The sequence below is a fragment of the Lathamus discolor genome, chromosome 5, assembly GCF_037157495.1.
Source record: "Lathamus discolor isolate bLatDis1 chromosome 5, bLatDis1.hap1, whole genome shotgun sequence".
NCBI lineage: Eukaryota > Metazoa > Chordata > Aves > Psittaciformes > Psittacidae > Lathamus > Lathamus discolor.
Genome location: NC_088888.1, coordinates 12,147,413 through 12,175,144, shown reverse-complemented (window position 1 = coordinate 12,175,144; position 27,732 = coordinate 12,147,413). Strand labels below are relative to the sequence as shown.

Sequence of the window (27,732 nt, the reverse complement as noted above, 5' to 3'; positions counted from 1 at the left end):
AGATTCACCATACTGACTGATGGGTCTTTCTGCTTTTGTCTCCCTCTGTCTCCCATCCTAGTATGCAATCCAGAGGCTGGAAAGATCCAAACGGCTGCAGGGTGTCCCATGAAAGTACCTCAGCCAGCCCAACTTGAAAATTAACTAAAAGTCACTGAACTACCAACTAAACTTGAAAGACTGAGCTGCTGGAAACCCTTAGCTTAGGCACTAAATCCTCCTTTGATTCCATCTAAACCAAGTCTCTGGTTTACGCCCATTTTGTAACGTGCACAGCACACAATACAATCATATGACAGTATTCTACAGACCACTCCGATACACTAAACCAAAAAGCCAACTATTGTATCATATTCAGATGCCTATCTCAGATTAGAACTGTTTGTTTAGTTATAATGTAATCAATCCATATGCCTTTAAAGAAAGCCCACTTCCTCTAAATGAGCTGTTGGATAAATGGCACAATTTCAAAAGCAAAGAAAACAGTACATCAACAGTGCTAGGGAAAGGTCATGGGTTGTGGGAAATCGGTAGAAACCAGGCTACCAGGGCTAGAAAGTGACAGGCAAACTTTCCTTCCTTAAAGTTATTATCGTTACATTGCCATTGAACTGGGGGATGCAGGGTTTTCTCTTTCAGTATTTCTGCACATTTCAAAAAGAGTACAGGAATTATAGATGTAATAAATGATTTATGGGGGGGGGGGGAATTCTTTTACTGTAATTAAAAATTACGCTTAGCAAAATCTCAGAATACTTTTAATCCGTAAAATAAAAAGCATTCCTTTAAGTCTATCAGTAAATAAGAAATTGCAACCCGTGTCAGCCTCTGAACTTGCACTATCTACAAATAAGAAACTTTCCAAAAGATGTTACAAAACCCACACCATATCAATACTACTTTCTAGCATCACACACCAAGTTTTCTCTAACAGTATCATGCCAATCCATGAAATAAACTAAAACTGCAGGCAACCTTAAAGCATTTAATGACTACAAACCCCACTAATACTCCACTGTTGCATTTTGTGAACTTCTAACATTTTGGAGCACTTACGACAGAAGTCGGTCAAGTTTTGGTCCATTGCGCCCCTGAAGGACAGCAGGCGGCTTGTATACCTTCATTATCCTTACAATCTACGGGCTTTCTCTGTTTCTGGTGTTCTTGATCTCTTTATTTATGAAGCAGTGATGATTTTGAAGTTATTTATAACCATTAACTCATTAAATTCCCAAGTGTCGTATTAGATACCAACCCAGTGACTCATATTCCTGACAATATATTTATCACGCCTGGAAGGTAAATTTACATGCACGAGTAGCACACACAGGCATGCCATGAACTAATCTTATATTTTAAAATGGTATTTGACATTAAGTAACTCAAGTTATTAACAAATACATATATGTCAACTGAAGTTGGCTCATTATCAAACAGATCAGTGGAATTTGTAAACACTGCCTGAACACCACTGTGACAAGATGAAAAATAACCCATATAACAAAATTTCCCTTCATTTTCTGAGGACTGAAACTGGGGGCTGGAGTGTTTTAAAGCTTGTTATTACTGCACTTAAAATATGTGCAAGCTAAGGAAAATCACAGTTATCTCCAAATACTCCCTGAGAGGGAAAGCATACTCCATGCATGTTAAGTTTTATTAGAAGACAGTAACAAAGTTATCAATTCACCAAACAACATTATTTCAATTAGCACCTATGTATGATCTTGGCCCTATAAAAACCTCAGTGTTTAAGATCACACATCTGGTCCTAGTGGCTTTACAGATTGTTTCACTGCACAGAAAACAATGCAAATATTCAAGTAACAAGCTCTGCAGCAAAATAAACACAGTAATATCGGTGCTTTAGCACTATCAAAATATCTAAACCCTTTCTAAACTAAAGAAAAATCTCTGGACCAAAAGAACAGATTTTTGTCGGCTATGACCTAATTTAGTTCTTTAGTTCCCAATTTCCCCAAGATTCCTGAACACCAGTTATAAAAGTGAAGGAAAACGTCGGATCAGTTGAAGAGCTCTCTTTAATATGCCATTCTTCACCCATTATTCCTTGAGCAAAACATTTCTGAGGAAATGTTTCTATTTGTGCCTAGGAAAACCCTGAAGCTACAAGCCACATAATTTAACTTTGAAATCCACCCTGCTCTGAGCAGAGAGTTGGACTAGATGACCCCCACAGGCTTCTTTTCCAACTGTAACTTTTTATGTGAGCAGATTTTTGTTATCAGACTTAGAATAATTCCAGAAAATGTCTTCCCGAACTTGACATGGGAGTCAGTCAGACACTACAGAATCCAGGTACACTTAAGGGGAGAGATGAGACCAGCACTTGAAGACAACTATTATTCAAGCCACATCTTAAGAAAAACCTGATCTTACAGACATTTCATGAGCAATAGACTTAGCAAAGCCTGCCTTTCTACTGATCCATCACAAATCCCATGTTCCTTCCTACACAGTAACATTTATTCCCTTCTCTTGCATTCCCTGTAGTCCTACCGCTCCCCACAGCATTCAGTTCTGCCCACGCTGCCTTTACCCTTTACTGAGAATGGAAATGTCACTTCTAAACACGTTAAAAGTAATATATACCTAAACCTTTTCTTCCCAACTGTTTACTACTCTCTACATTATGGTAGTAAGACTATTGTTATTACTGTCTGAAAGCTGAAAGACAGCTACTACCGAAGAGAAGTTCCAGCTTCGAGTTAACTGAACTCTATTACAACCATACAGTTACAGCAGTAAAGAGACCAGAGAAGCATTTGTGAAACGTTTTAACAAAATTACGTGTTCTTCTTAGGCTTAATGACACAACAGCAATAGGCTTTCCACAGACAACTGGGCTAGCAACATGAGTAAACACTCATTCCAGTTGTCGATCCATCTTTAGGGGAAAATCAAATCAGAACCAAGACCATATTTCAGTGAGGACACTGTATTAGATGGAAACAAGTAGAGCACACTGATGAAACAAGGAAGTGAAGCCGTAAGAATGCCATCTGATAATATGTCCTTCACACGCAAAAACTTGAGACTTGCAGAGCTCTTAATATGTGGCAGCATTTTCTGCTGAAGAAATGTCTATCTAAAATACTTTCCTCTGAAACACTGTTGAGAAGTATTCAGCATTATAAATGTCAATTAATACAGCCTTCTACAGGAACAGACGGGAAATAAAAATATTAAAAAGCCACTACTGTAGAACAGAAAAGCATATCAAAAGAAAAAAGCTTTTTAAAAGCCTGTCTAAAGAAGTGACATAAAAGACCTTTAACATGACAGCAGACTTGCACGTAAACACATCAAACAGACAGCTTTGTAATGAGCTTCTTGCTGTTTGTTTTTAAACAAGGCAACTTTCAGATAAAGCGACCCCTACTCAGATTTAAGAACATACTGCAGAAAAGAGACAGACAAGTATGACCTATTTTGATGTCAAAACTTTGTTCAATGCCTATGGCTAGTTTATCAAATCTATACTAGGAATTATTCCCCAATTACCTATCTGTTTCTGCTCACCTTTACATAAACAAACTAAATGCAAAGTATCAAAATAGGCAACATTTCAGTGCCATTTAGACCAACATGGTAATGTATTTTTCCCAGTTACCACTGAAATCTATGAAATGCATTTACACCATCAATCTGGACCACCTCCTATTTATTCAAGGATCCTGTTCCCTGCATCTGTACTGCATGTGACCTAAATCGCTCCCAGCATCCCTTCTGGAAGGGAACAGCTAATCTCCTGGGAGTATTTTGATGGTAAAATAATCCAGGATTGCACCACAGGCAGTATGCTTGAGACAGCCCGAGGACTTGCTGTTTTCACTAACCCTGTCTCACAGCACTATCCTAGAAGTCTTTGCCGTCTCATATACCAGACCCTCATAGCACTAACCCACACTGCCATGCAACAAAAGTGGGAATGTCCCTGCCCATTGCAGGGGTGTTGGAACTAGATGATCTTAAGGTCCTTTCCAACCCTAACTATTCTATGATTCTATGGCAACTAAAAAAAGCTGTTCCCAGGACTTGGGCACATGACTAATACATAGCAACTATTAAAAGGAGCTGATAAAACCCCTGTATGTTATGGGTCTGAAAGATACCCCACAGAGTATGGGACAGGATACAGTGGCTTCACACTGAAGGGAACAGCTTAGCTGGGAGGAATGCCAACTAGTTGGGGGAACATGGTCTGCTCCCTGAGGGCAGCACAGATACAACCACTGTTGCTACAGCTGAAAATTAAACTAGTAAAAGGTTACATAAATTCATACACTAAAAGCAAAAAATAAGACTTCTTTGCTAAAGAACTAATATAGCATAAAGACAAACAAGCTTTCCAATGCAATGTTTGATCTAGTGCATCCACATTCAGGAAGAAAAACTGTCATTCTCCATGATGATTTAATTCTCTACTTCTAAAGGTTAAAAACTTCCATCCATGCTTGCTGCTTTCTTCTTTATAAGCATGTGTCAAAAACTGAAGGCACAACAGGCACTGAAAAATTAATTAGCCTGGTTGAAAAGGACAGCAGTGAAATCTTCCAAGGCTTCCCATATGATCTTCAGCTCTTTCATTACAGGCCAACAGCAACTGAATTGTTTGGATGGGTAGAGAACACAAACAGGGGATCTAGTCGAAGCTTTTACATAGGAAAGCTGCACTGCTGAAAACTGCATGCATAAAAACACTGCCCTAATGCAAGGAAGCAATTGCAAGTCCTTGACATTTATTTCTCATCATCAGTGAGGAGTTAGCACATTCTTTAATTGAACAGCTGTTCACATATAATACCATACCTCCTCTGGATTTCCAATTCTTCTTGTGATGGACCATTTTGTACTTGAGAGGGAAGCTGTGAATTCTGTCGAGGCAATGTAGGACCTAAAAGTCAAGACAGACCAGAAATTAATGACTTGAACCTTCAGTATGCAAAAAGGCACAAAAATCAAGGAAAAAGGCCAGCCACCACATGACATTATAAGAACTGTTTACTTCTGCTTTTTAAGCCAAACAAGCTCAACAACATAATACAGCAACTAAAAACTGCAACAAATGTTACCTTATATATTTGCAGAATGGATTTATTTCACACAGATGGAAAGGTTTCACAGAAATGCAAAATAAACTTTATATATGATGGAACTTGACAAAAGCTTTGAAAAGCACCCAAAGGCTGAGATTTTCTTGAAACAATGAACAAGTACTCTTGGAGAAACAGAAAAGGCTCAAAAAATAAACACACTCACCTAAATAGAACACTGGAAATAGGGAAGGAATAGTAAAAATAAGAAAAGAAGAACAGGAGAAAAAACATCAGAAGCTTAGATAAAGTATGTTTCTACAGGTCACACCTTTACTCAGATTTTAGCTTGTCTACTTGGATCAAATACCTTCTTTTTTGTATAGGTAAGTATTGTGTTTGAAGGAACAGAGGCATAACATGAATGTAACAAACTGTGCGTTCTAAAAAGCACAAGAAATGCTAGAGAGAAGGACATGCAAATTCACCTTTGACTTTTACTGATGAGCAATTCTCAATCATACATCTTTCAAAAATTATATATGCTAGATCATCTAAAAGCAAAGAGGCTTTTCCATTTTCCTCACAAATGCATTTACAGCACAGAACTATTTTGAAGGATGAAAAAGTGTGGAATGGAATACATTAGACCATGAATGGTTTCTGTAAAAATGGGCAGTAAACCAGAATATTAATATTTAGACTATAGCTACACTGAAGATTATGGAATTTATAAGCAAGCAGAATTAAAACCAACAAAAATGTATCAAGTAATTTCTTGCTGAGATTCCACCAAACTGCTCAGAGTGATGGAGTTGAAATGAGATCCCCTCCATCCCAAATATCAAACTATAAAATTTTTTTGCCATCTGAACTTGTTAAAGTCATCAAAAACCATGAAGGGACCATGTGTGATATACTCCGACATCAAGGACAGGCGATCTGCCTCAGACTCAGCAAACAAGTAGCCCTGTTTAAAGGCTATACAAAAACATTTACTCAGAACAGCATAGTATGACCACTGTGGCCATGAAGACAATGAATGCTGAAAATTAAAGAGGTGTACACTATCTACTGCACCCTACAGGTTAAAAGTAATCTAAGAACTTACTTCTAGAAGAAGATAAAAAGCAGAAAGTGTACTACAGGGTTTGTACGTATTCCTTACACAGTCTTTTCACCAGGCATTAGGTCCTCATACTTAAGTACATGATGTTGCCCCAGATGGACTACTTTTGCTCGGAGTACCTCCAAGAGATACCCACAGATATAAATCTAAATTATTTTTAATGCAAAAGGTTTAACTGCATTGATAATCATTAATTTACCAGTAAGCAGAAACATCTGTCATATTGCTCATCTGGAAATCACTTCTGCTTTAAAACTTGCACAGTCTCACATCCTCCTCTGTCATATCTCCTGCATGACAGGTGGAAGGCTTTTATGCCCACTAAGCCATGACTGCAGCTCCCAGGCAGCTGGGCTATTTGCTGTCTGCACCATGCTGCAGCCTTTCATGGACTTTCAGGAGTAGATGCAACCCAGCAGCAGCTGTGCTGCTGCTTAAAGGTGCGATATACCACTACCGCTTGCCACGTCTAATATCCTCCCTTCCCTCAGATCTGCTGTATGAAACAAAAGAACAAAAATAAACAGTGATACTATAACCATTTACCAATTGGAACTATTTGGTACTGAAAATACCGCAGAAATGAAAACATCAAACTTCCACACATTTAATCTTTAAGAGTTTAACAGGGTTTTTTTTGAAGAAGGCATTATTATCACGCTGCTGTAGCTGAGTGTGGACCACCACTCTGCAACCTTTCTACCGGTATCCATCCAACTCTTTCTTTTGATAGCTCCACCAGAAACCAACCATCAAGCTTTATTTGCACTGGCTATTCCAGTGAGCCTACCTATCAGAAAACTTGCTCCTGTAGCCTCAAGATTCATTCTAGAGCACTGTATGTCAGAAAATCATGTGTCTGTGGAACACAACAGACACAAGCCAAGCTAGCATAATCTGGCCAACCTACTCCAGTGAGATATGTGCTTTTTTTATAGCTATACGTGCAAAAGAGCTGAACAGAGTCACCTGCTAACAATTAACATGGTGCTTTTGAGTATTTCTCATGTATTTTTGCCATAAGGAAATGCAACCTGAGCATATCAAAGGCTTTCAAGAAGGAAAAAAATCAGCTACCAAGTAATTTGGCGTGTTCTCTGACAAATTCCTCTCTGCAAGCATAGATTCTAAGCAGCATGTTAACAGACATTGGCAAGTTAAAGGTACACACCAGGTGGAAAAGTATGTTTTATCTTATAATATATATTACAGCAAGCCAGGACCACCACTTCATTGCTAAAATACAACTGTCTGGCTAGTGGAACAGATGGTATAATAAATAAGAAGAGGTAGCTAATAAAAAAGCTCTGAGGCTTTTGAACACTTCAAGATACTTCAGAAACATCAGCCCCCAAGAGAAATATTCACTGAATCCCCAAGAGAAATATTCACAGATACTGCCTGGAAAAAAAGTCTGATCCTCCTACAGGATCACTTTATCTTCAGAGACCAGTATAAGCCAAGTAGGAGATGAGGCTGAATGGTCTATTCATTCTGAGTTTCAAGGAAAACCTAACATCTTTTTTTTTCTAAAGAAAGCACAGATGGTGCACTCCGCAGCACATACTGACAGACAGAGGATATAATTTCATACTAATTTGTTCAGCAGCCATTCCAGTTTCAATGCTTTCTGCTTTTCAGCTTATTCTCACCTTTGCATCATCCTTCCTCTACGACAGTTCAGGCAACTGTTAGTGAGAGATGGCTGGAAATCAAGGCATTAAAAATCCCACAGAAAAAATCTGCAGGAAGTGTTTTCACCAGCTAAATCAGAACCGGTTCTGGCTCTTCACACAGTCACACAGACAGCTATGCTGGCACAGCTCAGAGAATGACATCAGACTGCTGGGGGTTGCTTGAACCATATTAAGCATCCCCAGCATCACCTTTTTAAACCACAACCAGAGTTGTAGTTTATCAAACTCAGTAACTTCATTTTCACCTCCAATTGAGTTCTTACCTTTGTATCTCCATTCAAGAGCTGAATTAATTCCAGTTGTACAAACCTATAAAAGTATTATTAGGAAGTTGGAGATGGAAAGACAGCTTCTCCTCCCTTGATGCCTTTTGGTTCATCAGCTCCTTCCATCTTTCAATTACATTACCTGCTTTGCAGTTTCACACCAAACTCTACAACCCCACTTCTTTTCATGTCAGCTGCCTTATGCTAGCACCTGGCTGATACTGAAGACATCACATTCCTATGAAGTAACAGCCCTGAAAACCCCTGAGTATCAACTGTTTAGGATTGGAACAATACAGGTACTACAGGTCGCACAATGAGCAACAACCTGTATCTTAATTTGGCTGGACAGGCTTGCTTGGGAGCTGGTAATGTAAGGAAAAGTTTTTTGGGGGGACTGCTGGTAATCAGATCATCTCCCTCAGAACTGCACATGCCTTATGGTTCAAGGACAAAATAAACACCCACCCCCCACCCCCCCCCGCAATCACTGTCTGCTCAGAGTACAGCATCAGAAAACAAAATCTACTGCCTTTAGAAAAAGGTGATCAACTGTCACACGAGAACTTTAGTTTGAGGTGAAGATCTCCATTCATCCCCCAGAGAAACAGTTTATAGAAACAATGCAGTAATTAAGAATTCCCACTCTTTCATTTCTCAGTATGCCAGCGCCAAAACTAAGCAACATTCCAATTACACAGTTTGATATTCAAATCAAAGTATGACTGACTATTCAAAGGAAGAATTGACTGAAAGCAGATGGCAAGTTAATTTATATAGGCACATAAAAATGGGTATAAAGATAAGTGTACTGACTAATTATAATCTTTAAAATGATTTTCATTGAGGACGGTTTGAGTACACCTACTAAGCAAACAATGTACCCCAAGCAAGAGTTCAAAACCACAGCAAAAAAGATGTATTTATGTTATAGGATACAATAATTTTTTTAAAAAAGGTGTTTTAGTAAATGCTTAAATGTTTTCTGAATGAATGGAAAGCAGGATTTTTCAGAGATTTATGCTAGGAAGTAATAAGAAAAATTACTACGGTGAAGTAACCTCTTGCTTTTCTCTGGTTCCTTCTCCCGCTCAGATCCTGTCCTGCTCTAGGTTATGACAGAACAAAGTCTGAGGAGACTCATTAAACAGCCTTCTGCAGAAGCAAAAAGTCACCACTCCTCAAGACCTGGATTTCTGTTATACACTGATATGCAAGACCAGAATGGTCAAAAGCCAGGGCATTAACAAGTGATAAAGCTATTCCCCAGTACTTCTATTCAGATGAATCATCTTCCAGCTAAGACTTCCCTTCAAATACTCACTTCCATCATAGATAGCTACTGTCTTCCAAATCCCTTCAGCTGAGCTAATTTACTCATCCCTTTCATTTATTTTAGCCAAGTGGTATAACTATGTTGCATATTCTACGCTGAAAGTAAATGCTTTCCACTTCACAAGCACTTTTGTTACCTGATGAAGGTAATAAAAACGGAAAAGAATAACAAATATATTCGTTAAGATACATTTGAATGGAAGTAGAGCTAAGCCTCCTATCAATGCCAGCACAGCCTCCTACCAACGCCAGCAGAGCCTTGGAAACAGTGTTGATAACCTGGGTGGTAGCTTGGCTCAGCACAAACTTGCTGAGTGATCTCAAGCAAGGCTGTGGCTTTTCCCTCCACTATCCTTTTATGCAGGCGGAGACAGAGACAAAGCTTCAGCAGTAGACTACTACAGCTGTTCAATGAAAACTACAACATCACAATCTTAGAGTAGCAAGTATGACAAGTTAATTGTATCAATACCATCTACTGCAGGATATTTATTACTTTTTCTTCTCCAATTCTGCCAAAATTTCTTTCAGTAGCAATTTTATAGATGGTGATGGTCACTGCTTGCATATACATAATACTACAGAACTGAGCCTAACAAAGCTGTGTTTTCACAATTATGTTCACAATTTCACACCACCAACCTGTTCCCAAAAGGCAGCAGATTTAATACAGCTACAGCTACTGATACTTTTAAGACAACAACATGAACCCTCAGAAGAAAAATGTATTAACATTCCCCAATGCTTATTAAACAATATCCACAAAGCGAATGTACTTCTACATAGAAGAAGTTTGCCATGTGGTTAAGACCAACTACCAAATTTTAATGAAATTCTTTGGGTTGCCCACCCAAACTTTAACGCTTTCACCTGACAGAACATCGCTAATTCTGAAGAACCACACAAGCAGCCATTAAAAGCGAGTATAACTCTGAAAATTTAGCAATCTCTCCCTTCACTTCCAAATACCACAACTAACACTGATGATGCTTTCAATAATCTTATGTGTAATTAAAATGTAATGGAAGAATTTTGTTCAATAAATAGTTAAAACTTCTTATAGGTCATTATTTTGTCATACACATCAGGATTAGTTAACCGAAATTAGGTGATTTCTTTAATCATGAGGGACGTTGACACACTTGTGAGGTGGGCTGATGCCAACCTTATGAAGTTCAACCACGACAAGTGCAAGGTCCTACCCCTGGGTCGGAGCAATCCCACACACAGCTACAGACTGGGCAAAGAAGAGATTCAGAGCAGCCCTGCGGAGAAGGACTTGGGGGTGCTGGTCGATGAGAAAATGAACATGAGCTGGCAGTGTGTGCTTGCAGCCCAGAAAGCCAACCGTATCCTGGGCTACATCAAGAGGAGCGTGACCAGCAGGTCGAAGGAGGTGATCCTGCCCCTCTACTCTGCTCTCGTGAGACCTCACTTGGAGCATTGTGTGCAGTTCTGGTGTCCTCAGCATAAAAAGGACATGGAACTGCTGGAACAAGTCCAGAGGAGGGCCACGAGGATGATCAGGGGACTGGAGCACCTCCCGTATGAAGACAGGCTGAGGAAGTTGGGGCTGTTCAGCCTGGAGAAGGGAAGGCTGCGTGGGGACCTCATAGCAGCCTTCCCGTATCTGAAGGGGGCCTATAGGGATGCTGGGGAGGGACTCTTCATCAGGGACTGTAATGATAGGACATGGGGTAACGGGTTAAAACTTAAACAGGGGAAGTTTAGATTGGATATAAGGAGGAAGTTCTTTACTGTTAGGGTGATGAGACACTGGGATCGGTTGCCCAGGAAGGTTGTGAGTGCTCCATCCCTGGCAGTGTTCAAGGCCAGGCTGGATGAAGCCTTGTGTGGGATGGTTTAGTGAGAGGTGTCCCTGCCCATGGCAGGGAGGTTGGAACTAGATGATCTTGAGGTCCTTTCCAACCCTAACTACTCTATGATTCTATGATTCTTTGATTTAAAAGGCAAAGAAAAAGCTTGCTAGCAAAAATAGAGATTATTATCCAATTTCTGACCACATCATGTTACTCCCATTCTGACAGGGAATGCTGACAGCCTGCTCCAGAGGCCTGCCAAAAGTATAGGTATAGCATAATTACTTCATTTCAGTAGAATAACTTTTCCCCTCAGAACAAGCCTTAGCATGATGTGAACCAAAACAGTATGAGGAGAACTGTCCGAGATCCCCTTCAGACCTGCATACACATTTCTCTTTCCATTCTTCTTTAACATCTACATATACTCCAATTAGGCAACCCCAATTTTTGTTTCAGTTTGCATTTCCCAAAGATACTAAATTATTCAATCTATGATAGGAGTAACTGCATTCCCCTCCCAGCAAGGATTTAATGAACTATCTTTGCTGTAAGAGAAAGGACCACACATTAATATACAGCTGTGAAAAAAACAAGCATCTTTTCCCCATAAAGGTTTGATTATTTTATAACTGGACAATGTAACTTCTAGGTTTAGTAATGATTTCAAAGCACTCTAACCTCAAGGGTTTTTTTTCCAAGATTAGACTAACAAAACCTCTCTTTCTTTTTCCTCTTCCCCATTTTCCTATGAATTAACATGCCATCTAAGGCAATATTAGAACAGCTTTGCTGAAGCCATTTCTGTCATTGCCTTTATATCCAGAATGCCCAAAATCTTGTCAAGAACTAATATATAACTGTTAAAGATCACTACAAATATAATCAGGAATTTTACATATATGTAATTCTACTGGAAACAATGAGAATAGGCTTATTTACAGCTGCATGACATCCTTTGTTTTTTCTTTGCTGCTTTCGTCTTCCACAAAGAACAACCCAAAGAACCTCCTCAAATGCAAATTACACCTATATAAATCTCATACTTAGTTTCTTATTCTCTTAGCAAGGCTTTCCTGAGACTGAAGACACATGCCACACAAAACACTCCTAATTCCAGCTGAACTAGAAGGTACTTTCTGCAGCAAAACAGAGTATGATGCCCCTTAGTTCCCCCCACCTCCCAGCGCACACTTCCCTTACTTGCCCTTATTCCTTCAAAGGAATAATCAATTTCCTCACACATCAGAGAGTTTTCTCAGCCACTTTCCTTTCATTGAGGTTTTTCCCTCATTCCAGAATCACTTTGATTACAACATTGAGCTCTACTTGATGCAGACGTGAAAATTTTCTCTGTACTGCAATGCAAAACCTTTGCAGAAAGCAGTCATCCTTACTCTAGACCACTAAAACTGGTTACTGAATATCTGACCATGCTGCACACATCCTCAAAGCTAGAAATCCTCTTCAAGTGACCTCTTAAAACGATGACACATACTTGTAATTTGATGAAGGTGTAACTTTTGACCACCTCAGACAATTACTTAATGCAATGAGTAAGTCTTCCAAGCTTTCCCCAGAAACAAATTTTGGTTCATTTGTAATGTATCTCTTAAACAATATTGGGGAGGAACTTGTAGCATTAGTAATCTACCTTAAAATTCCAGGAGAAAGTGTAATCCTGCGTTGTCTTTCTCTTCTGGATTTGCAGATGGCCTACAATCTGCTTGACCAGCCAGCAGGAAAATAGGGTCTGGATGAAGATCTACTAGCTAAGGCAATCACTCAAACCAGAACAGAGTGAAAACACTTTGACTTTTACATTTATTTCAATAAACAGAACTCAAGCATAAGAGAAATTAGGGACAGTCAGTCGGGCTTGTTCAGACTGGAGAAGAGAAGGCTCTGGGGAGATCTTAGAGCAGCTTCCAGAGCCTGAAGGGGCTGACAAGAAAGCTGGAGAGGGGCTTTTTACAAGGGCCTGTAGTGACAGGATAAGGGGAAATGACTTTAACCTGACAGAGAGGAGATTTACGTTAGACATTAGGAAGAAATTCTTGCCTGTGAGGGGGCTGAGGCGTGGGCACAGGGTGCCCAGAGAAGCTGTGGCAGCCCCATCCCTGGCAGTGTTCAAAGCAGTCCCTTCCAATCCAAACCATTCTGTGATTCTATGAGAGGATAAATAACTAGGTATACAGTATTTCAAACAGTTTCACTATCAAGGCAGCCATTCCTTCAGAGCCCTTTGAGACAAACCTGTATTGGGTTTCAATAAGAAAATTGCCAGTTGCACTAAAGCCTTTTACCACGCATTCTGCACTCAGCAGAAGGACAAAACAGCCACCGCTGGGCGCTCAGTGGGACAGGCACCCAGTGGCTTCGCCTCTGCTCTGCAGATCCACTAGAGGGAGATCCTAAATTAAACAACCTCAAGACACACAGGAGCCAGCAGAACAGCTGAGGGTGCCAACTGCCACCAAAGATCAATGGCATTGTTCAAATACATGCAAGAGCAGGACCCCATATCATTTTATATATAACAAAAAAAGGGCAAGAGAGCTGTAAGGAACAGCTGACTTGCAAACCGAAAGGATGCTCACAAAATAATATTCCTCAGAAGTCATTTAGATTTCTGTGAACCATTGCACAGAGCTTCAAATTCATCTGCAGCTTTATGAATTTCTGAGCAGTTATGCTCAGCTAACATTAAAGCTGCTTGCCTTTTATGAATAAAATATAACGTAAAATAACCAAGCTAATAAAAGAAATTGCCAAAAAAGAGAAAACAGAGCAGAAAATAAGGACACTGCAAGAGCCAAACTTTAATTGTAAGCAATTCTAGAGTAAAGGGAAGTCATCCATATAGGTTTTCTTTATTCTGAGCTGGAGATTCTATACGCTGTTTTAGATACAGTAGGAAACACAGCAATTCACATAAATTATTAGAGACAAGTTGTTCTCTTCAGGTACAGATTTTTGAAGCAGTATCAGCAGAATACCAACTAGGACTAAATGTGTTAGAAATGTTTAAGAGTCTAGTGGATAAACTGGAAGAAACAAAACTATCAATATGTAACATATTGATCTTCATGTATTAGCACAAATTCCTTTCATAACATATAAGCCCCCAACACCACCTCAAAAAAGGATAATTGGGGGTGTTGAAATCCATCTCCTGAAGTGAAAAGCTAATACCAGAGCCTCAAAGTCAGTGAACTGTCTAAATAAATATTCAGCTATATCAGTGATGCTAGGGGAAAAAAATTATCACCAAGGATTCGTTTCTAGCCGCACTATTCGCTTCTAGCTTCACAAGAAGGAGAAACAAAGTGACTACCTTACATTCACGAAACATGAGGGTCACCAGCAGTTGCTATCAAACATAATTATGCAACTTATGTCATGTCCTTGTCAGACCTACATCTCAAAGCCACAAAGAAGAAGCCAGACAGACTACAGCACTGTGTCCAGCAACCTGGACATGGTATTAGTCATAACCAAATCACACACAAATTCACCTGAAAATGAAACCTCTCCACAATCATTAGAGATTAATTGGTAATAAACCAAATGATGCAAACTCAAACTGAAGGGCCATTTCAGAGGTCAGTGAAGAGACTACTGGCAGAGTGATTTGGAGGAATTCACAACTTGGGATGAGCAGAGGACTGAATTCTAAGTACAATCACTTTTGGACTCATTGCAAAGCTCAGCTCCCCTTCCCTCACCACTGAAGAAACTACTGAAGTGATGCCAACAGGAAAAAGAGTTCTTTGCACTGAGTTGCTTGAATGGTGTTTTGTATAACTAAAGTTACAGTTAAAAAAAACCCTAAAATTATTTTAGTTTTATCCAAGTCTTTACAAACTGAAGCTGCATCTTAGCTCAATACATTTTCTACTACTGAAGAATCTAACGACGTAGCCGTTAGTCCACATACAGTTTGCATAAAGCAGCAAGAGAACCAGTCATTAGGCAAATCACAGTGATCCATGAAATGAAGAAACAGACACACTAATTAAAAAATGAGCACTGTCATGGCTGTCTATACCATTTCAGCCTTCTAGTAGCTCAGTGTTAGTGTTAGGGGAAGGAGTTACACTAAATGAGGAAAATAAATATATGCATATATACACGCAGTTGTTTTACAATTGAGTAACCCTGAGGGAAAGGAGAACTGAGGGATTTAGAAGAGAAGATATCCAAGCAAGAGGCAGGAGAATGGGATACACAGCTAGATTATTTTAGCTGGCAAAAAGAAAGCTTTACCTCTAGCTACCCTTTCTACTTTGGCCTCATATGCTACATAACAGCATAAGCACTGCAGAATATATCATCCTTGGTCTAGAACACTGAGTTTCAAATGTTAAGTCTTGAAAAAACTGTCAGAATGAGAAGCAACTTGAAAAGTCACCCTTTTTTGCTGAGAGACGGCCCTAGTAAGGTCATCTACAGCCTCTTTTCTTCACAAGAGAAAACTGGCACAGAAGTACTATCTCTTGTTACACAGACAATCTTTAAAGTTTAATGAGGACAAAAGAATTCATTTGGTTACAAGAACACTAAAGTCTCTTTCAGTCTTCTAAAATAAAACCTCCCTCTATGTGTCTCAGGGTTACACTGATCAATTTGCTGTACAGCCTATCTAGAACACATTACAAATACCACCTGAAGACTGAAGCCACTAATGTTTCCACCAATGTTTTAAACTCTATGCCACCCTGTTCTCCAAATTGATAGACCTGTTGTCTAGATTATATGTGTTCATCTGAATGTTACCCCTGGATCCAAGGTCTCCAAGCTAGAAAACTCTTGTATGGTAAGGACTGCCAAAGAAGATAACTTGAATTCCCACATTTGGAGAAAAAAAAACCCTAGAGTGTTTATAATAAACTGGCGGTCAATGAAAAGCAAAAATACCAATACACATTAAGAATGCCTCTAGAAATCCCCAAAAGTACCTTGATTAAGAGGTATGTACTTCTTGGTCAGGAGTGCTGGTGTTGTTTCCTTAAATAAAAGGCAAAACCAGCAGCTTTCTCTATGCAATAGATAATATGATGATCAATTTACTCATTAGGAATCCCATTTACATGGATGGCAGTCAAGTTGAGATTCACTATTACAAAGCATCAACTAGGTAGACAAAACTCCCAAATAATTAAAATGGTTAGAGGCTGAATCATGAGTAGAAACAACTTATTGATTTTCATAAATATTTGAATGCTTTCCATCTGCATTTGAACAATCTTGTAAAAAAAGAAAAAGCTCAGAGACTCTTACCAGCTTCCTGTGAATTTAATACTTCTAAGGCATGCATCATGGCACTTGCGAAGACATTGGCATCTTCTTTGCTGCCAAAATTCAGACCATACACCTGCCTAGCATCACGCCACTGGTGGAAGGTCTGTGTAGCCTGATTGTACTTCAGCCCTTTCGGAATGGCACAATTTATTACCACCTAGAAACATTAAAAAATAAAAAGTTACTTATGTTTAAAGTTGCTTTTTCACAACAAGTTTCAGCTTCATGCAGATTTTATTCCTTAACCATGTGGGTTAATTCAAGACCCATAATCTGTAAAATCACAATGCTGAAGCACATAACCATTTCAATTTTCATTCCAATGCCACATGAAATCAGTGATGAGAATACACAAGGGGACTAATGAGATATTTTCTATCAACTGTGTAGCTTAAGCATTCTCATTTCTAAAGACGCAGTGATGTTTCATAACAGCAATGTAGTAATATCAACAGTTATGGCTTTTAATAGCAGAGTACTTGATGTGAATATGCATCTGGATCTCAGAAATGCATTAGCTTTTTATTTTCTACATTAGCTTCACAGAGTACTTGTTTGAACCATTTTTTTTAACTAAGTTATCACCTTCTCTCTGTAGCTGCTGCACCCCTTAGCTTGCAGTGCTGTCAGCAGCAGTTCCTGGGGACTTCTACTATGCATCACAAGGTATCATTTTGCAAGATCTTTATGGCTCACACAAAAGGTGATAAATTCTAGCTAGAAGAACAACCATTTATTACAAGCCATCCACTAAGAGGATCCCATTGCACTTGGATAACTATATCCTCTAACCTTTTTCCACTGAATAATGGGAGGAAAAAAACATGTTTCTTCTCAGATGAATTCACAGAGACCATTTATTGCTTCAAATAAGTGTTTAATGATGTTGCGGTTTAACCCCAGCCAGCAGCTAAGCACCACACAGCCACTCATTCACTCTTCCCCAGTGGGATGAGGGAGAGAATCAAGAGTAAAGTGAGAAAACTCGTGGGTTGGGATAAAGGGTTTTTAATAAGTAATGCAGAAGCCACGCACACAAGCAAAACAAGGAATTCATTCACCATTCCCCATCAGCAGGCATGTGTTCAGGCACTCCAGGACAGCAGGGCTCCATCACACAGAATGGTTACTTGGGAGGACAAATGCCATCACTCTGAACATCTCTCCCCTTCCTCCTCCCTCTTCCCCCAACTTCATATGCTGTGCATGATGCCATATGGCCTGGAATATGCATTTGGTCAGTTGGGGTCAGCTGTCCCAGCTGTGTCTCCTGCCAACTCCTTGTGCACTCCCAGCCTGCTCACTGGTAGGGTGGTGTGAGGAGCAGAAAGGGCCTTGACTCTGTAAGCACTGCTCAGCAGTAACTAAAACATCCTGTGTTATTAACAGTTTTCAGCACAGTTCAAAACATAGCCACATACTTGCTACTATGAAGAAAACTAACTCCATCCCAGCCAAAACCAGCACAAACAACAAATTACATAGCAGATGATCAGTGTATGCTTCAGGTCTGTGATAAATGACCATGACAGACCAAAAGAATTGTTTTTAAATGCTGGGAGAGAGGGAAACAGATCTAGAAGCTTTAGTGAAACAAAAGGATTAGATTTTTGACCCTACCACAAGTTATCACCAGTCAAAGCATATTTCAAGACACAGTGCTAAGTTTGCCGTTTAATCAAGATCTAACAACTTCATCAAGGAAATTTAGATGTAATCCTTGTAGTTCCCTTCTCAATCTCTTGAAGTGGTAGATGATGAGCACTACCAAATGTCAGAGGTTTTTTGAATTAAATGACCTGGAGAAATGAGGTATCATGCATCCAACTTTTCATAAGGAGCTACCAGAGAACTGCTGGTACGTATACAGACTGCAGTTAACAGGGAAGAAGAAAAGATTTTAGGTTGCCACTTTACCTTAAACAAAAAATCAGATGTCTTGTCTACACCACTAGCCTTTATATTTATCCGTAGGACAGAATGGTAAAAGAGCGCACAAGGACTTTTGCCTTGGAGTTATGTAAAGTGCTTAGTTGTTGGGGAAAAAGCCATAATACAGTTTTGCTACTTCAGTTTAAAAGAAAATTGTTTAATATTTACAGTTCCCATAATTTTACTCAAGATGCACTTCTTAGTGTTAAAAGCAATCACAAAATAGCTTAAGATTCCTATTCCAAATTTTCAGAGATCTGCTTACCTGATGATCCTGAATCTTCCTGCCCACGACTCTGAATGTGTTGTTGCCTGTGTGATGATATATATGAACTCTGCTGAATCCAGTTGATCCACCAGCTGGTACCCATTTCTTATTGGCATCATCATAGACCATTACAGCAGCCCGTGCTTGGCAGATACTCTGTTCACTGTTAAAATACAAGCATTTTGGAGTGGAACATAAGATTACTTATGGCAAATCATCACCTTTTTGGTTAGCTTTTGCTTTTTAAACTCAAAATGTTAAAGCAATGCTCCTTGCTGAAACACTCTCCTTTCTAAATACATAACACCTTTCTAAATACATAACTTTGTCATTTTGCTTAACGGTGTTCATTCTGAAATGCTGTGGTCAAGACAAACAGGCCAAACTATTACTTAAGAGATCAAGAAGTTATTTACTTTTCATTTTTTTTTGCACTTCTCCCCCCTACAGGGTTTTTCCCCTCCTTTCTGCTCACCACCCACCATAAGTTTTAATTAAATGCCATAACCTTGTACAAAGTTTACTGCAAAGACTGAATTACAAAGAATCTGGAGTTGCACTGGCTCCATGCGACTTTTACAAGAAATGAGGATTGGAAGTCCACTTGTTCATCTTAACATATATAGAAGGAAACACACACACAGGATAAAGTTCAGCACAAAAAAATCACCTGCTCATAAATTAAATGCCTTTTTGGTTTGACATATCTTACAATTGTAAAAATGTCCTTCTTACAATTATAACATTTCCTCCCTGAGAAAAGGTTCTCCTCATTACTGAAAAGTACATTTCCATTAGGAAATTGCTATCAGTAGCTAATTCCGATTATTATGGCAGTCATCTGGAAGCTATTGTATAGCCTAAAGTTAAAAGGGAGCACATCATGAATGTCATCAAACTAGAAACACAAGAAAGCATGATGTACCATAAACACACTATTTATTAGGAGGAGGTGAGAGGGTGATACTACACAAATTGTCTTTACAGGATATGTCCAGATGCAGACAGGAAATAAAAATAGAAAGGAATTATTTCTTATCAGTAAGGCAAATTCTCTGAACATACCACTCCAGTACATCCAACATTATAGAAAGCACATGATGCCTGGCTTGCTAGGAATGTGGACTGCCGTTTAGAAAACTGAGAAGGCTGAAGAGACATGCATTCTTCATAAATTACGAAAGGAGTGAAATATTCCATCACACTTTATAAAGGAGGAAGAACACAACTCTCCCCAGCCTTTCTTGTTTTTTTTTTTTTTTGGGGGGGGGTGTGTTTGGTGGGTTGTTATTGTTTGGTTGCTTGGTTTTGGGGGGTGTTGTGTTTGTTGGTGTTTTTTCAACAAGAATATGCTGAATTCCCTAGTATATGATTTCCATCTGACACACAAAACCTCAGCACCATATCCAGCTGTTTTGTTAGCTTTCAGTACTGACATTGTTGAGAAAACATAGTCTCAATTTCTATCACACTTTCCACAGCACTCCAACAGTTGGAAAAGCACTCGACACTGGGATGCTTTTCAAGACTGGGGGAGAACAGAGAATACTGAGATTATGTCTCCTATGTGTACAAGAGAATCAGTATTTCTAACTTTAAAAAGCATATATGCTGTAGTCCCATTGCCTATTCAACAACTAGATCAGAATGGGATAACATCCTCTAATTAAACCACCTTTTTCTAGCCAGAAATTAGTTCAATGTAAGGATAGTAAAATTATAATACACATATATAGAGTGCTTCTTTTCTAAGCATAGTTTACATTTTAGACCAAAAGGACCACATCTGATCCAAAAAGAAAGATCAGATGCAAAGAAAATAAAATTATTGACGAGTTTCAGGTGTTTCACAGTCCCATTAAAAACATGCCACAGGTACATAAAGCTCTCTCATCTGAGGACAATGCAAGAATAGACTGGATTTCTTTGGTTTGGAAGTATTTTGGCACACTCAGTCTTAGACGTTCAAACCTAGAAACAATGTGTTCACAAAGTACACAACAAGCAGTAGTGTTTTTTCTAAAATGCATAATAGTATTACAAGAAACTTCGAAAATTTCTGAACCCAAACCATGTTTTGCCTACATCTGAAGTTGGGTCAATCACAGGCCTGATAAACTATAGGTGACAGGACCTAGATACTGATTTGGAAGCAGCGCCACGTGGTTTCCAGAGTTCTTGCCAAAAAATAACTTTATCTCAATCATGTGTCAGACAGATTAAAACAGAAATCATTTAGATTCTATTAAAAATTGAGGCTATGAGTATAAGCTAATGTGTTCCAATTACGATAAAGGTAGAACCAGAGTGTGATTGAGTAATTGTACAGTGATCAGAAGGCTTAATTAGAGGGACAAACCATCAAAGTTCAGATCTTCTTATTCAGAGTGTTCTCACTCTTTGCCCTCCCATGGTTCTTCCATAGGCCTCTTACAGAGGTTTTTACATTATATTATTTAACATAACAAGAAAAAAACACCTACTCATTTTAGAACTGTTTAGTATTCAAGTGGCGTAATTCATATGCACAAATAAGTTGACCTTGAGTAGAGTTTCTAGCTTTTCTTTAACAACCGTTAAACTATTTTTAGTTCCACTTCTCGGGCTATGCCTTGTAACTGGAAATATTACACAAATCAAGATCTCAAATACTTCATGCTCCATTTAAAATAAAAGAATTTTCTTAATAGCAGGGGATTACTCTTTCTCATATAAAAATGTAAGATGATTCACATCCTTTAAAAAATGACAAATACAAACGATTTCCAGTTGACCTATTCAATCACTACACAATAAGCCTTTTGCCTTCATTTCACACAAATCCTATAACTAAAATTTTAATGTTCCGGGTCTATAATTTTCATATCCAGGTACCAATCTGGAGGTGACACACTCCCCTCCTGCCAGCAGTTCCCACCACCCATCACTTTGTTTATCAGAATGCAGCAGTAAGACAGAAAAATGAAGCTATCCCTGTCAGAAACAAATTAAAACATCACAGTGTGCTAGCCTTGTCCCAGGGTTCAATAGTTGCACATTACTAGATGTAGGGGAGATTAATGCAATCTCTTTCTAGTAGGAAAAAGTTCTGCACTCTAAAGTTACTACATGTTCTTTTGAAGACAAGCATGGAGGCATGAGCTTTAGCAAGGAAGCCTTTTTAGGTCTGTTTTTCAATGACCATTTGATAGTTTAATATTTGAATATAGCATATTACAGCGAATAGACACCACAAAGTTTAGCATTTAAGTCTCAAAAAAATCACTTTTAAAACAAGATGCATACCTGAACTTCAAAGGGCTATAGTAAATCAAAAATCCATGCTGTTAGCTCATGACTATTCTTTGACAGATCTAACAAAAAACAAAGTTCAGTTTTCTTTCCATGATCCATCTTTTCCTAGGAAAATGCGAAGTTTAACATACAGACTGTTAGCAGAACCTGAGCCAATGCCCTTTGTATTCTTCCACAAATATAAATTTAAACTTCAGTTCAAAGGAACAAGAGCGGACTGAATCAGAACAGCATCATTTATTGTATTTCTTCCTTTTTAACTTATTACACTTCCCTGCTGTACTTTTAACAGGAAACAGGTCTTCACTGATCTCAGTGTTTATACATGAGCTCTTCACAGTCTACAGGGTTTTCTGTAATGCACGTCCTTAGACTGCAGGAACTGTGAGATGCCAGGATGACTTGCTTCATTCACTGCACCAGAATCACTTTGGTCTGGTCACAAAGACCCTTTTTATAGACAGATTACTTTAACACTGGTGGGAAATAAACAAACTGTCTACAGTCGTGTTGCAAAAGAAAAGAATAAAGGATGTTCATTTATTTGCCATGTCATTAGGCCTTCAAAAGCAGCCTACAGGGTTTACTTGCCTAGCTACAGATTTTCCTTCTTCTGGTGTACTACACAGGTATAATGGTTCCAGAAACATTACACTTGGATTAGCCTGTACCTTCCCAACATGAGAACTCATTAGAGGATGCAACAGAACAAGTGAGGGGATCCACCTCAAGCTTCAAATACTACGGCCAAAATGTACAGCTGCTCAAAGAACTGATAGCTGACTTACTGGGGCAGTGGGCTGGGGAACTAGAGTGACAATCTAAATATTAACTAAGAAAGATTAAGAAATTATCTGTTCCCAAGAAAACCTACTGAACTAAGTATATGAAATCATATGCTAAATATACCCTGTAAAATAGAAAATTGATAAAAGGCAGCATTTACGCAAAACAGTGCTTGCCACTTAGGAAACAAAGGATACAAGGTCTCTTCCCAAAGTGTACAGCTTGACAAATAGTTGGATAAATATATGTCAGGTGGAGTTCTTCTCTTGACAAAGATGTAAGGTTCTTATTATTAAAGCCAACCATTATTCTGGTTAAGTCCACCTACAGCAATACCATATAAAGCCAAATACAGGGTGGCTGGTTTTTATTTGGGGTAGAAGAGTGGGGAGAGGTCTGGCACTCAAAAGGCTCAGACAAAAAAAACACAGTAGTAATGAATCATAAGATTATTCTTATGGGAGAATATACTTTCCTCCTCCAGTGATGAGATCATATGGAAAGCTCAAAAACCATAGCAAACTGAACCCTAACAGACACCATTCTTTTGCCCAGACGGAATGTGTTCATTCTTTGCCATCCCAAGTTCTTAAGGAAAATGCACAGTGACACCAATGCACAGTCTGCTGACCTAAGCCTTTATTTTCTTTTTACTACTCTTCCCAAAAAGTGGATGCTTGGATTTCCTCTCTCAAGAGCTAAAATGAATAAACAGACTTAAATAATCAAACTCATATGGAAAACAGCACAATTGCAGTCACCGAAAAGATCATTTAATATACTAACAAGAGCGAGGAAAAGCTGCGATTGCTCCAATTCTCAACCTTTAGTATTTTTGTCAGTGATGTAACAGTGAGGTTTTTGGAAAATCCTGTCCCTTTACCACTTCTTCTGGTGATTCAGGGGTTTTTTGCTATGTTCTCAATTTACAGAAACATAACAACATGTTCTTCAGTGTGCAGTCTTTGTGGAAGGAATGGAAGGAGACGCTGATTCATCAAACGCCTGTTGAGGCTTTTCAAACCATGTGGCACAAAGCTAGAAAGAAACTCCAAATGCTTCCAGTACTAACATCTTAAAATACATATTTTCAATAAGCAGCTGATGCTGGTCCAGATACAAGTTTTGTATCTTGGCAGTGGCGTTTTGTAAGATGGTTTTCCCCTGCTTGATCCTGAAGCCTGCCTGGCACATCACAGTAAAAATGCACATTCTCTATTTTGCTGTTAAAAAAGCAAACAACAAAATACCCTGCAACATAATAGAAAGTAGTGGTGGAGTACACAGTAACCAAACCAGACACTGCAGACAAAAGTTGTCATGTATTCTAAGCTGCTCATTTGGCGTAACTCAATAGTTAAGCTACTTACTAGTACCTGAAAGCTAACATTAAAATGCTCCCAATACTTTCAAACATCCCCCCACATTATGGTCTGCTGAGAATCAGATTGAACTCAACTGCATAGATTAGGATTTACTTTTGGGAGTAGGGGTTTGAATTTGAGGGTGGGGGAAAGAATAAACTTTGAGTCACTTCAGTTTTTAACTCCTAATCCACTGCTTTAATTTTACTCATTTTTTGAATTTAAGCCAAAAAGCAAATCTCAGAGAAAGCTGAGGATAACAATTACCATCTCCTCCTGCCAACTACACCGGCATCCAAGCCATGAACAGGGCATCATGAAAAAATATAATCCATTTGGGCTCAGCAAAGGTTAACATAGATCTTACAATAAATTCATGGCCTCTGTAACTCATTCTCAGTTAAAAGGTAAGAAACTCAACTTTTTCTGCACTACTAAAACATAGCTGAAATGCTGCTGGAAGGGAACATCACATGCCCGGTATGGCAGAAGGAGCTATGCCGTGTTATGCTACCTGCATCCAACTTCAAATGATGTGCCTTGCCCACTCCAACACTTCAGCTAGTACAGAATTTATTTGCTATTCAGGTTTTAGAATAAAACTAAATGGGAACCAGCTCATTTATGTGACTGGCTTTCATGCAGATTCTTCTTCGGATGCTATAACCCCCGAAGGACAAGAGCAGTTGCTCATTCCTTCTAGCAGGTGAAACCAAGCAAGAGCTGCTGTTCAACCAGGAGGTGAATGTGAAGGGAGCAGTTTCAAATTGCTTCACTAACAGCTCTCTTGCTAATGAGTTAGTACTTGCCTGTGCCTAGAAAACTTTTGATTGATAACAAATTCATTCATCTCTCCCACTTTTTTGTCTCTGATAACCGAGAGATTCATTCATCTCTCCCACTTTTTCTTCTCATGAATTACTCTGAATATAGATTAGCTGCAACAGAGACCAGAGGGAAATCCTGCACAGGGAAGTTCCAATCAGAAATAAAACTACTACTGCACCTTGAGAAGGAAGGAAAACTGAATCTAAACACTGGCATTAATAGCTGGCAAAGGAAAGGTGCTTTGCTTTTGGCACAGAATTCTGCAACACTCCATTCCAGAGTTTTAGTCTTACACAGTTTATTGAAAACTTTATTTGCTCAATGAGTACCTTCCATTGGAAGAAAACTGCTTTTCATCTTATGTCCAAAAGCATTTAATTTAAGAGCAATCTGTTCTTGAAGCAAGTGAAATTCACAGAATAAATTTCTCTTGTTGCTATAAATCTGTTCCTTCACAACTTTGCAGCTGTAGCTTGTTCTGTAACAGCAGGTGAATATCAAACAGATGAAGGAAATCATTGCAGGACACTCAGCCAGAAAAATAAGTATCATTTAAGAGAACACGTTGATGTCAAATGAAAGTCCACTTTCCACACAGAATTATCAATTTATAGCCCCAGGATTTTCTTATAACATTGTTTCATGGTCCATATTTAACATAAGAGTATTTCATACAACAGATGATGGAATTTCGAGCGGGCAATTCAATCGTGTCTCCAGGTTTGTTATATACTGATGATTATACTTATGGGAGAATATACCATATTATACCATACATAAAATTCACTCATTCCCTCAAAGGGAATCAGGGATATCCAAGAGAGAACATGATTACAGTCAAACCAAGAAAAAGCCACACTACAGTGATGAACCTTTATAAAAACAAAGGATTGATAGGAATTAACAGACTGAAACCCATGGATATTTAATAGTATGAAACTAGTTATATTAACAATGGCTAACCATATCTATAATATGCAATAATATAATAGCAATTGTTATTATATATTATTATCCATATGTGACTTAACCGTATTTAGTTACAAACTCCATCCTAAACTTAGATTCCTAAATGCTCTCTAAAATGAACCTTCAAATTTTCATTTCAAACTGAAGATGATACCAAAATACCTAGAGCATGTAGACATTTCAGGCACGGAACTATTTAACCAGCACAAGCCATCACTTCTCAAATCTTAAACTAACGAAACTCAATGATAACCCAAACTCAGGTATCACAATTTTCAAACAGGAATAGAAAATAAAGCTGTTTAATACACAGAGGGGTGGGTTTTAAGCAATTATTTCAGTAGACAAAAGGAACAACTGTCTTGCTTTGTAAAAAGGAAGAATAAAATTCCTAACTTTTATCATCCATAGCACAAATCGCTTTCTACAAAACCAGACATGCTCAAAACTTACCTAGAAAAACCCCATGATCCAATTCACGACTTCATTGCCATCACTTAATTTTCCACAGGTTACCTGCTAACCTTTTTTAACCTTTACTTGTTTGTATTACTGTACTACCCAGATATTTATCTATTTCTGTTTAAGAGGAACAGTTCTTCACAGCTTGCACTTCAGGTTCCAGGTTTTCCTTTAAACTAGCTTGGATTAGAAAAAAACAGCACTAGAGTGTTGTACATGTCCAAAAAGCACGCTCAGCCTGGGAGAAGACAATACTTTGGATGCTTAAAACAAAATGTAAGATTTTAAATCCCAGTGAAGAATTCACTTTGTCCAAACTTTACCACCAAATAAATACCAGGTTTACTTAAAATTTCAAGTTACGAGATAGAGAAGTAAGAGCTTTGGTATACGGGAATTTTACACACACAATTTGGTCCTTGCCTTGTATGCAAACCTAGTGATAACTTCATGGATATACTTTGTTAAAAGCCTTCATTATTTAGCTTTGAGGATGGTCAACAAAACAAACAACAAGTAACAAAAGCAGTATTTTCCCAATTTATTCTAGAATTTTCCAGATTTTTCATCCCATAATTAATATTTTTTTCAAAAACTGTTTCCAACAGACGTTTTGGGAAAAAAATTTCAAAACTACACAGAGACTATTTCATTACAATACATTTGCACTGGTGGGGCAGAATCTTTCTAGCCACTACTTTTATACTGGTAAAATAAAGTCTTACATTTAGACTCCATAGAACCATGAAATACGATAATTCAGTTTACTTCCTCCATGCATACATCCATATTCTTGTTTTCTTTTATCCTTTTACACAGGGTATTCTCTTAGACATAGTATTTTGGGTTATTTATCCAGATATTTTCCCTGAACACACTGCATTGTTGTAATCAAACCCATTTTTCCACTGATTCTTCCAACATATTTCTCCAGGCCATTTACTATTTTACTTATACTAAAAAGGTTATGGAGGATCTATGCAGCAATTTAAACAGATGACATTTCCTCAATGCAGATTCGATAGGGTGGCATTGCATGCCAAAGGTTTTGGCACAGTAAGGCTAATGCTGTTTGGAGAGTGATTCTACTGAGCAGTAAAACAGGAGCAGAAGATTTCTAACATGACTTTCATCCATCTCAAGGCAGATTTTCATCAAAATTAAGTTCCCTGGTTTGCCTATCTTTTCACAATCTAATAGAAAACAAGCTCTTCAGCACAA

At 38.5% G+C, this 27,732-nt stretch overlaps 1 protein-coding gene across 6 annotated transcripts in view; it reads right to left on the bottom strand.

Moving 5' to 3' along the window:
* Positions 1 to 27,732, bottom strand: part of ENAH (ENAH actin regulator) — a 96,923-nt gene that overhangs the window by 28,630 nt on the left and 40,561 nt on the right. For all 6 annotated transcript variants that reach the window (XM_065679775.1, XM_065679776.1, XM_065679777.1 and 3 more), the window contains exons 2-4: positions 18,806 to 18,971; positions 16,588 to 16,765; positions 4,834 to 4,918 (exon numbers count right to left, since the gene is read on the bottom strand). In XM_065679775.1, the coding sequence (XP_065535847.1) occupies positions 4,834 to 4,918; positions 16,588 to 16,765; positions 18,806 to 18,971 (429 nt within the window). The remainder of the gene's footprint in view (positions 1 to 4,833; positions 4,919 to 16,587; positions 16,766 to 18,805; positions 18,972 to 27,732) is intronic.